At 35.2% G+C, this 12,174-nt stretch overlaps 1 protein-coding gene across 3 annotated transcripts in view; it reads left to right on the forward strand.

Annotated features, from left to right (window-relative positions):
* Nucleotides 1-12,174, forward strand: part of LOC107296371 (tyrosine-protein phosphatase non-receptor type 4) — a 39,646-nt gene that overhangs the window by 14,705 nt on the left and 12,767 nt on the right. For all 3 annotated transcript variants that reach the window (XM_015825716.1, XM_015825714.1, XM_015825715.1), the window contains 5 exons: nucleotides 1,496-1,661; nucleotides 2,530-2,613; nucleotides 2,709-2,765; nucleotides 5,867-6,023; nucleotides 9,739-9,905. In XM_015825716.1, coding sequence (XP_015681202.1) covers nucleotides 1,496-1,661; nucleotides 2,530-2,613; nucleotides 2,709-2,765; nucleotides 5,867-6,023; nucleotides 9,739-9,905 — 631 coding nt within the window. The remainder of the gene's footprint in view (nucleotides 1-1,495; nucleotides 1,662-2,529; nucleotides 2,614-2,708; nucleotides 2,766-5,866; nucleotides 6,024-9,738; nucleotides 9,906-12,174) is intronic.

Genomic DNA, 12,174 nt, shown 5'->3' on the forward strand with positions numbered 1-12,174 from the left:
ATAATCTGTCATACCTGGTTTATGGTGTAACTGTTGGTGCTTTTCCTTCCCTTTCCTCGTGGGCATATCTGGAAGCACTGATCTATCATTTAATCTGAGATTGCCACAAATAGCATAAATGTTCACCCCTTTGGAAAATGCCAGAGATGGAACCCAGATGTTTTTCCTAATGAAATGAAATCAGTCATTCTTTGTTATGCAAGCACATGATAAACTGGGTATTTACTTAAGAATATCATTGGAAAGCCTGTAGTAGAATATAAGGCATATATGTGGCCTAATAGAAAGTAGCAGAATTAACCTTTTAGAACACATAGAATAATTCTGTTAAAAAAGAATAAAAAAGAAATAGTTCTGTTGACCCTAGTTTTGGGGTGAGGCACACACCTAAAAAGCCAGCTAGGATGGGGTGTGGAGCTTCCCCATGCGCCCCGCACCCACTTACCTCACAGCCAGGCCTCTCCTTGCCGGCCCACTTCTTCTGAGGTGTCTTCTGCAGCCAGGCCTGCATTTCTCAGTCACAGGCCTTTCCGGAAGGCCTCTGCAGCCAAAAACCGAGCTATGGATTCAATCCATAGCTCAGTTCTGCAAGTCTTATGCAGCCGAGGACTGAGCTATAGATTGAATCCATAGCTTGGTACTCGGCTGCATAGGCCTTCCGGAAAGCCTGACTGTGAAATGCAGGCCAGAATGAAGCTGCTCCTTTGGCCAGAAGAAGTGGACCTGCTGGGCGGGGCTGTCGGTGTTGGAGGTGAGTATAAAAGACACCCCCTGAAAATAAGACCTGGTGCCTCTTTTGGAGGCAAAAAAAAAAAGACCCAGTTTTATTTTCGGGGAAACGTGGTATGTACTGGGAAGCTCAGAAGTATAGACATATATACCTGCACATAAACTGAAATAAAAGCATAAAGGGAAAAATCTATAATTTAAGAAAAACTGTACATATTAAGTGGGACTGGAAAACTGACCAGATTTGGATACTGAAATGAAGAGAAATAAAACAGTATGAAACAGTATGTGCACAAAATAACATTTTATTGCAAGTTCTATTTTTTCCTAATTTATAATTGGAATCATGAATATAAACAATGTGCAAAAATTAGTGTTTTCACTGAAAGGCTGGACTAGTTTTTGACAAATTACAGGCAGAAATTACAGCTCTTGTATAAACTATATCTACCTGATTTCTTCCCAATGCAATGCCTTATGGCCTGCACGAAGTCCTCCTTGGGTCTCTTGCCTTTTTCTAAGAAATTCTTCTCAAAGATATAGTGGGCGGCAGTGGGCAAGAAACAAGTAGGAAACCTCCCCCCCCCACCAGCTTTTAATCATGTTACATTTAAGTCCCATCTTCTGTTCTATTGGTTATTTATGTCAGTTGCTGAGGACTTGTACTTTAATTCACACACCCATATTCTGTAGTTGTCTTAAAGATGCATTCTTTTTAACGTGTAAATTTCAAAAACATCTTTTTATTTTCTCATGTTATATGTAGGTCTCAAGAGCCCCCTATAGATGGCCAGCCACCTGCACTGCCACCTAAACAATCTAAAAAGAATAGTTGGAACCAAATTCATTATTCACATTCACAGATAGAGTTGGATAACCATATAAATGAAACGTATGATGACGATTCTTCCTCGTCTCCTGAAAAATCTACTGTAAGATTTTTTTCCACACTTGTTTGATTTGCATATATTAATAACTATAGGTCTTATGAACATTGATTTCAATTATTGTAATTTATAAATCTGTTAAATGATACTTGTATGTTAATTTGTATTAGCTACATATTGGAGAGACAGCTTGATGTAGTGATTAAGGCATCAGGCTAGAAATCAGGAGAGTTCTAGTCCTGCCTTAGGCATAAAACTAGCTGGGTGATCTTGGGCCAGCCACTTTCTCTCAACCCTAGGAAAGAGTCAATGGTAAATCACTTCTGAAAAACCTTACCAAATAAACTGCAGAGATTTGTCCAGAAGGGGAAAAAAAGCTATATATTTCTGTTTCTGCACACAGTTCTTTACTAGCAATGGGATACTGTGTTAAACTGCGATCTGCAGGTACTTATCTTACATCCCAAATACTGAGTCCCTGTTTTTGAGCATTCAGCCATGTCTGTCTATCAGGAAAAAATTCTCCTTCCTCTCTACATATCTAAAGTCTGTTTCAGAAAGCTGAAAGACTGAGAAGCAGAAGGGCTCAACCTAGGTTTGCTGGTTTGTTTTCTAGTGTAACTCAGTATGTTTAAAATCAGATTATATATTCTCTTTCTTTATTCCCTATGTAATTTTCTGTTTACATGATCGTAACTCCATGAAAAACAATTGAGCTCCAATTATTAGAAGAGGAAATAATTAGTTTAGTAATAAGAAATTATAGATATTTTTAAAATTCAGCTGTGGCTCTTTAACAGAAGTTGGCATTAGTGTAAACAATACTTCGTTTGAGGGGTCCTTGGTGCTCTTTGAGCTTGCTTGTTTTCTTGCAGACATTTCATTATCCAAATTACTTCGTTTTCATTTTCAGCCAAATGGTGGGATTCCTCATGACAATCTTGTTCTAATCAGAATAAGACCTGATGAAAATGGCAGATTTGGTTTCAATGTAAAGGTATTAAAAAATTTTATTATATCTTTGGCTACTTTAATACTTAGAGAGGGTTTTATTTTTTTACGTATTTTCATTATTTATGTTTCTTTCAAAAGGGTGGATATGACCAGAAGATGCCTGTCATTGTATCTAGGGTGGCCCCCGGAACACCTGTAAGTCTGATCAAAGAAAGTTCGCAATGATATATATGGTTAACTTTCAGTACTTTGTTTAATTTTTTTATTTTTTTACAACTATTTTCATAACAGCGAATTCTGATGCATCATTTTAACATTGGAAATGGAAGCTTGGGATATAAGAATTATAAGTTACTTTATCTAATCAGAGGAAATCTTTTAAACTTCCTAGTTCTTAGGTTTTTTTAAAACAAAATACTTTATTGTATTATAAGATGCAAGTTATCACATTATATAATTTGGATTCAGTGGTATTTATGTAATAAAGGCAATGCTTGCTTAACTAATTGAGACTTATGATCTCACTGTTGCCATAATTGTTAAGCAAATCACCCACAATTTTTAAGTAAGACTGTGACTTGTGATTTTACTGCTGGTGTTTCCATTGACTGCTTGTCAGAAGCCGACTGTAAAGCATTGAAATGGCAGTCAGGTGACCCTGGGGTGCTGTTGTCAGTCCACTGGTTGTGAAGTGCCAGAATCTTGATCTTTTGACTGCAGGGATGCTGTGACAGTAGTAAGTGCAAGGACTGGTCATAGAGTTATTTTTTCAGCGCCATTATAATTTTGAACAGTCACTAATCAGGGCAGTCATGAAGAGAGGACTGCTTATATTAATTAACTAAAGATTATTACTACTATGATGATTTAAGAAACGTAAACCTTTAAAGATTTAAAAAAAATCACTATGATTTCTGAAATGATAACGTTAATGAACATAAGGTTATTTAAATTGTACCTCTAGAATTGAGTGTAGCATTAAAACCTGCAAAGTGCATTACATTATTTTATTATATAATAAAGTTTTCCATTTTAAGCTTAATGCTTAATATTATGGTCTTTGCTTTATTGTTACTTGAGGTTTATGTACATTAAAAAAAGAAAAAGAAAATGGAACATAAAAGTAAAAGAGGTTGCTCATAGAAGTAGATAAGTATTTGGTTTATAATTTCCCCCTTCTTTATACTTTTATCAGTTTGCAAGATTTACAGATGGTCCCTTGACTTATAACTGACCGCTTAATAACTGCTTGAAATTATAATGAGACCATAATAGGTGTTTTATGGCTAAAAAGCACTTCTGGCTGTCATAATCTGTTATTTTACGCACCCCTCCCCACATTCACAAGACCATATTTCGGGCACTTGGCATCAGCTCGCCTTTTGGATCAGTTGTAGCATCCCATGGTCACATCACTGTGATTTTCGAAGTTTTTTCCAGTTTCTGGCAAAAAAAAATATTCATTCAGAAGAATAGATTCTCATTTACTACCAATGTGTTTGCTTAATGACCATAGATTCACTTAATGATCATGATGGTTCACGTAGTGATTACAGTAAAAAATATAAAATCTGGTCTGGTCACGTTGCTTTGATTTACTATCATAATAACTACTAGAAATCCAAACTCAGTTGCATTTGTAAGTCAAGGACTACATTTGTAAATGTAAATATTGTGTTAAATGATTATGTTTACCTTGCTCCATTTTCTCATCTCTATAAGATGCTATGAAATGTTTAATATGTTGGAAACACAGTGGGTAAGGTGAACATTGTCTAAGAATGTAACATCAAGAATCGTATGCAACATGTAGAGAAAATGTTTTTTCTCTCTAATACAATATTTGGGGGTCTTCCAATAAAGTTAAATGCAGGGAACTTTAGAGGGATAAAGAAAAATAAGCACTTTTCATGTCTTTAGATCTGATGATGCCCACTTATTTAGATTCTTTTAAAATGATGTTACACAAATGGGTGGAAGGCAGGACATCAAGAGCTACTAACCTTGATATTTGCTTTAAAGTAGCTTATTTATTATTGTAGTTCAGTTCCCTATTGTATTAAATAGATCCTTCTGTGCTTTGCTGGTAAACAATCAAAATTTCTGTTTGTGATAGTGTGAATATTAAACGATTACATCAGGGAACTCTAAAAAGTTACTGTACAATTTTTTCTTTATTAGTTATAATTGTTAAATTCATTTGTCACTAGGTGGCTTACAATGATAAAAACAAATAAAATGAAAGTATAAACAGAACAGAAGTAAAATAATAAAACTATAAAATAAGCAATGCCAAAGCAACACAATAAGATTATATCAATATGAAAACCAAAAAGATGGATGGGTGGAGAGTGGTAGGGGAGGGAAGGTGGAGTCTGCATCAATTCAGCAGCCACCTCCAGTGTGGAACTCCTCCATTTGGTCCCCAGGCCAACCGGCAGAGCCAGGTCTTCAGAATCTTACGGAGAGATAGGATAGTGGAGGCAGATCTCACCTTGGAGGGTATGATGTTCCAAAGGGCGGGAGCTGCAGCAGAGAAGGCTCTTCTTTTTAATCCTGATAGTCAGAATTCTTTGACTGACAGGATCCAAAGTACTCTAACTCTACCAGCACGAGGAAGTTCATCAGGTAGCCTGGATCTATCTATTTATCCATCTTATCTAGCTTTCTTTATTCCAGTGTCCAATTTTATTCTTAAACAGAAAAAAATATTTTAGAACTTATTAGGATAAACTAAAGAAATGTCAAAAACTTTTTTTCTGGAAAGGCAATATATAAATATAAAAAAATAAATAATGAACAAGTTAGCAATATTTTTGAGTGTATTATTTCGATATGACATAAACTGGATTATTTAACAGCTGTATTTAGATGTGTAACTCTGAAGTACATAACTTTAATATTACGATACTGATTCTATCCTTCTGCTTTTCCTCTTCAAACACAGCAATGAGGGAAATATTAAAAGCTTCTGTTATTGAATAAGTGTAGTTCAATATGTTTTTGATAAATTATGGTTAGGGGAGACAAGTCAATTTCATAAAGTATTATTTGAAGCTTGCTTTTCTTTTTGTCCAGGATCACATGTTGTTACAGTCTGCAATTGATAAAAAAGTGAAAATTTTCAAAATCTTTCCCACAACTACTCCAGTGGGCAAAGTATATTAAACAAGTATGGGCATTTGTATACTGGTTATAATTCTTCAGTATGTCCATTTTGTGTTTTTAAGCAGTTAATTTAAAAAGAAAAGGCACCTCTCTTTTCCACTGGAGTAAAACTTTGTTTCATGTTGCAGGCAGATGTTTGTGTCCCTCGTTTGAATGAAGGAGACCAGGTTGTACTGATCAACGGCAGGGATATATCAGAACACACCCACGATCAAGTTGTTATGTTTATTAAAGCTAGCTGTGAGCGGCACTCAGGGGAACTTGTACTCCTAGTTCGACCCAATGGTGAGTAATTTTACCTGTATAAAACATGCTTCTTTTTCCCCTTTATACTATGCTGTCATTAGAGCATTTGTTGTGAGATTTATTCTGCCTATTGTTCTTATATACTCGTTGTTTTAGTGTTATTTAAATTATCAGCTGCTTTTCTATATAAAAAAGAAAAATAGTCAAGTCAGTGTTTGCCCTCTAATAGGGTACACAATGGTTAAATAGTTCAGTGAGCATTATATAATTGTCCTAATCTGCTAGTTCAAATGTTGAGACTGTTGAACGTTCTAGATATGACAAATTAATTCAACATAAACAACCTAAGAAGGAATTTACTTTCATCTTTATGCCTTATTAGGAGCGGCTCAGTGGTTAAGATGCTGGGCTTGTCGGCTGGAAAGCCGGCAGCCAGGTTCAAGACCCGAGTGCCACGTGACCCAGCTCCTGCCAATCTAGCAGTTTGAAAGCATGCAAACGCAAATAGATAAATAGCTACCACTTCATTGAAAAGATAACCGCGCCCCGTGACATCATGCTGGCCACATGGCCACAAAAATGTCTTCAGAGAGCGCTGGCTCAATGGCCTTGAAATGGAGATGAGCACTGCCCCCTAGAGTCGGCAACAACCAGCGGAGGAAAATCCGCAGGGATTCCTTTACTTTTTTTTTTATTATGCCTTATTATAATTGTTTAGTTTGAAAACATTACTTAGAATTGTAAATAGGTCTACATGCTGTATAAATTTTTAAAAGAATTTGGATTATAATAGAATCTTATACAAACTAAACTTAAAGAGCATATAGAGAAACTAAGAAGTGTAAGATAAAGGAAAGAAAAAGAGAATAAAGAGTAAAGTAAGAATATAATAGAGAGAAAAGAGATATATAAAGATATGATTTTGAACCTTCATCACAAAAGTATAAACAAATTTAGTAACTTCATCCTCTCTAAATTACAAACATGTATCTATTCATCCCATATCTCTTACCTATAAGCAAGATTTTCTTTAGGTATCTTCTGTTAATTTGTTTAAAGAAACATGTACATCTATAGTTATCATCATGGCTTGCTGCTTTGTATTCCTTGAATTGATACATGAATAAGTTTTCTTTCTTCCCCAGCCCAAATCTAAAGCTGTCCTGGAGAACTTTATATAGAGAGAACTTTTCCTGCTTGTTCATTAATCATTTTATGTGTATGTCTGATATATTTTTCATGTTACTTTTCCCCCCTTAAAAAATCCAGAAATATTTGTCTTTTCAGTAAAGAAGAAGTTTCACTTCCCTTGAGCATTTTGCTACTTTTTTATTCTCTTCTGGTGATATTAACTGAAATGGGAAACTAGAAATTACAAATATCAAATTGCATCAAACCATAGATTTTTTTCTAATGGTTATTTCTATTATTTTACTCAATTTTTATTATCCTTAGAGAACTGCCTTTCTTGTCTGTTTCCTGCTTCTGGTCTTTTCATAATTGTTTCTATTATTATTTGTACCAATATATTGTTGCTCATCATATTGTTCTTAATAAAAGTTACAGACCTTTGTGCTTTCATCATTTTGGCAAAATTTCCACTTTTTAAAAAGAAAGCTTCCTTTACTTTTCATAGCTGCTTTAGCTTTGGGCAATTAGTGTTCCAAAATTAAGAATGCTGTCTTATATTCATTTCTTTGGAAGCAAGCCTCATTGAACCTAATGTTACTTATAGTCTGAACCAGTGCATTTTACATTTAAGTATCTCATTTTTAAATTTTTCTCGTAGGCCAGATGAATACAACATTTTCTTAATAGGCTTCTGTGTAACCCATTGTGGCATCTTGTTGGCTGGGTATGAGATACTTAATTCTGGTTTATTGCTCAGTGACAATATAGGAACATTTAGTAGAAAAATATAACCAGAAATAAAACAAGCTAAGCAGGTTGAAATTACTGCACTAGGTCAACAAGCAAGAGAGTATAACTTTAATCCATTATTTGTGTATGTGTTTTGAATTCAATTTTCTATATTGTGGCCATTAGAAAGAAACTTGATTATGTGTTCTATTTTAACTTGCCAAACTGCTAAAAGTAGCATTAGTTTAAATGAAAGAGTTTGAAATTAAAAAGCAAAAACCATAATTTCCACCTCCACATTTTTTCAGTTTTGTTTTTGTTCTAACCAGTACTAATAAAATATGTTTGTTTTCCACAAATACTGTCTGGCACATAAGTGTCAAACACATGCTGTTTCAGATAGGAAACATATGGAGGATAATTGTTAAATGAGAATACCATGAAATCTAGTAAAAAATTACAACCTTCCTTTTCCCCTGCTCAAATCTTGGGTAGGAGATTCTTGTCTACTGTGTGATTCCTAATGTAAAGGGTTAAAGGAATCCTCTGAAGCAGATTTCAAAACTATACGAATATAGAGAAAGTAATTACCTGAAATACCTGCATTTCTAGTGGACTAGGCTATAATTCCTTCTGGGATGGCTTATTCTGAATTTCATACGTTAGTTTGAGCAAGCCCCAAGCCATCTGGATTTCATAGTTGGCCTCTCAAAGACCCTGAAATTCTGTGTTCTTCACAAGCAGATTCTGATAACCTGTGTGATGTCTAGTCTGTTCCAGTATTTTCTAACTGAAGATAAAGACTGAGTTTAGATACAGAGTAATGGCATCTGACTGAATGATGTAGATTGTTTGTCAGTCAGAAATTTATATCTTGTAATCATCTGGCTGAGGCTTTATTATTGCTTTGCAGAGAGGTTTGAAAAACTAACTGAAGGCTCCATGATGGATAGTGGTAAATCATGAGTAAATGATTAAGATTCCCAATATGGAATCTCTAGATGTGAGGAAGGGCTGAGAAAGATCCCATGCTCCTTGGCATCAGGACTAACTTGATTGCAGATCAAAATCAAGGCCCACCTGTAGAAAGGTCAAGACCTGAGATGTAGATGCTGACCTATTTGGAGCATTTTTCAAGTTCCAAGAATAGTAAAAATTTCAAGAATAATATACAAATGTGTTTGTTTGCATCCTGTCTTTATTATTTTTACAAATAACTCAAGGCGGGGAACAATATCCAACACACTTTCCTCCTCTGTTTTCCTCACAACAACCACCCTGTGAGGTGAGTTGGGCTGAGAGACAGTGACTGGCCCAAAGTCACCCAGCTGGTTTCCATAGCTAAGCCAGGACTCAAATTCACAGCCTCCTGCTTTCTAGCTTAGTGCTTATCAGTCACTGTCTCCCAGTTTCCAGTCTAAAATATAATATCCAAAGAAGGGGAAATGGGGAAAGTAGAAAAAGTAGAAAAGTAGAAAAAGAGCTCAAGCACCAGTTGTTAAAGTTACAGTTCTTATCTGACCATTTTAGACAAAAAGTTCAGCAGTATGCTGCCAGCTGAGTAACAGATGGAGAGAGCCAAAGGCAGTTGGTTTCTCATGTAAACTATTAAAATAGCTCTACTTCTGTTCTCTCATGTTATTTTGAAGCTCAGTTCCTCTGCTGATATATTTTAATAATAGTCTGCAGCAGAATATTGTATACAAAAAGGTGCCACTTAAATCCAAACAAAAATTAATCAGTATTCTCTCACACCTAATATTATTCACAATACTTTTATACCATGTTGTAATGTTGTGTTTTCAACAAAAACATTGCCTAAATATATTTGTTTCCAAAGGAATACAATTTGACTCCTCGTTTTAATAATTCTGCTACTTTTGGTTTATTATAGCTATTTACGATGTAGTAGAAGAAAAGCTAGAAAGTGAACCAGATTTCCAGTACATACCTGACAAGTCCCCACTTGATGGAATTCACCATGATGATAATGCTCTGAGAGAATCAATGTTTCAGCTAGCGGAAGGGCTTGTCACTGGAACAGTCTTGGCTCAGTTTGATGTAAGTAATGTATTTCTAGAATTTATGTTTGTGTATGCACTTTCTAGTTGTGAATTTTGGATTTTTAAAAAGCCACAGATTCAATTTAGATTAAGAAATGCCTGGCAAAATATTTGCATTACTTCATTGAAATTATTTTCTTAGGTTTTTTTTTTAGTTTTAAGATAGCATAATTATCCAATTAATCTAAGTCTTCACATTGAAGGCAAACATTTTAATAAACTTAAGTTTCTCTGAACTTTTTCTAGCTAGTATTTTATACATTCCCTCTTGAATAAAATAAGAACATTATTATTATTCAGTGAATACAAAGTTACTACAAAGCTATATAAATATCTGTATCCAGTACAAAATATATTGAAATGTAGATGTGCAAATGTAAATCGGATATTACCTTGGTTTAATCTAAAATATATGCTTTAAGACCAAAGTAGATAGTTTATTTTTGCAGGACTGCACTTTCAATTTTATTCATTCATTTGTTCTTTAATATCTGACATTGCAAAAAGGCCACATCTGTTCAGAAATAGTTTGAGAAAATGAAAGGGAGGGAACAGAGAGAAAAATGTACTCGGAAAAAGATTGGCCCAATCATCAGGAGGACTTTAAACTAAAATTGAGGGGGGAGGGTGAGCAATCTTCAGAATCTCTAGAACCCAAAACCAATCATAAATCTCAAGAAAACAAATCAAACAATGAGGTTGGCCAAGATGAAAAAAAAACCCCAAACAACATTCAGGAAGTGCAGGAAACATACCCATGGACAGGCATAAAAGCCTTAAATGCTTATATACAAATGCTCAAAGCTTGGGGAACAAACAGGGTGAACTAGAAGCAATAGTACACGAGGGAGGGTATGACATAGTTGGTATTACAGAAACCTGGTGGGACGAAACCCACAAAGGGAATGGACTGATGGATGGATACAAATTGTTCAAAAGAAACAGGTCTATAAAAAGGGGAGGGGGAGTTGCACTATATGTAAAAGAATACTACATATCTACAGAAACGCACATGATCAAAGATAAAATCTCTCCAGAATGCATATGGGTCAATATAAAAGAGAAAAAAAGTGACATTACCATAGGTGTACATTACAGACCACCCAACGAATCAGAAGAAATAGATGCACTCTTTGCCAAGCAGTTAACAAATGTATGTAGGAAGCATGCCACAATAGTAATGGGAGACTTCAACTATCCAGATATTAACTGGGAGACAAACTCGGGAGATCAAACAGCGGGAGATCAGACAGATTCCTAACCAACCTAGCCGACAACTTTGTCATCCAAAAGGTTGAGAAGGGAACTAGACTTAAAGCCATACTGGATTTAATTCTAACTAATAGAGAAGAAGTGATAGAGGGAGTTGAAGTTGCCGGAAACTTGGGCGAAAGTGACCACATCATACTGGAATTTAATATAATGCGAACACTAGCAACAGAAAACAATCCAACCAGTATCTTGAACTTCAAAAGAGCTGATTTTAACAAACTCAGAGAGAACCTAGGAAAGATCCCATGGATGAAAATCCTAAATCAGAAAACAACCCAAGAAATGTGGGAAACTCAAAAATGTGATCATAAAAGCCCATACCAGCAAGAAATTCAAGAAGAAACCAGCATGGCTGCACAAAGATCTCTCTGACACACTGAGACCAAAAGGACAAATACAAAAAATGGAAAGAGGAGTACACAACTAAGGCCGATTATCAGCAGACAGCTAGAACATGTAAATATGAAGTCAGGAAAGCAAAGGCTCAGAACGAAGACTTGCAACAGAAATCATGGATAATAAAAAAAAGTTTCTTCCAACATATTAACAACAAGAAAAAGTCAAGGAAACTGTAGGTCCACTAAAGAGAAGATGGCAAGGAAATAACAGGCAACAGGGAGAAAGCAAAGCTGCTTAACTCATACTTTACATCAGTCTTCATACAAAAAGAAACTATAGCCCAACATACCAAAAAAACCACTGCAAAAGACAAATTAGAAACAAAAAATAAGCAAGAAAATGGTAAGAAAACATCTATCCGACCTTGACGAATATAAATTATTGGAGCCTGACAGATTATATCCCAGAGTTCTGAAGGAGCTGGCAGATGTTTTCTCAGAACCACTGCACCACATCTTTCAAAAATCCTGGAGCACAGGGGAAGCACCTGAGGATTGGAAAAAGGCTGATGTGGTTCCCATCTTCAAAAAAGGGAAAGGGATTTTTCTTTCTAATTTGTCTTTTGCAGTGGTACCATTGATGTTTTTATATTGATA

This window comes from Protobothrops mucrosquamatus, unplaced genomic scaffold, assembly GCF_001527695.2.
Source record: "Protobothrops mucrosquamatus isolate PMUCROS unplaced genomic scaffold, P.Mucros_1.0 scaffold2767, whole genome shotgun sequence".
Classification (NCBI taxonomy): domain Eukaryota; kingdom Metazoa; phylum Chordata; class Lepidosauria; order Squamata; family Viperidae; genus Protobothrops; species Protobothrops mucrosquamatus.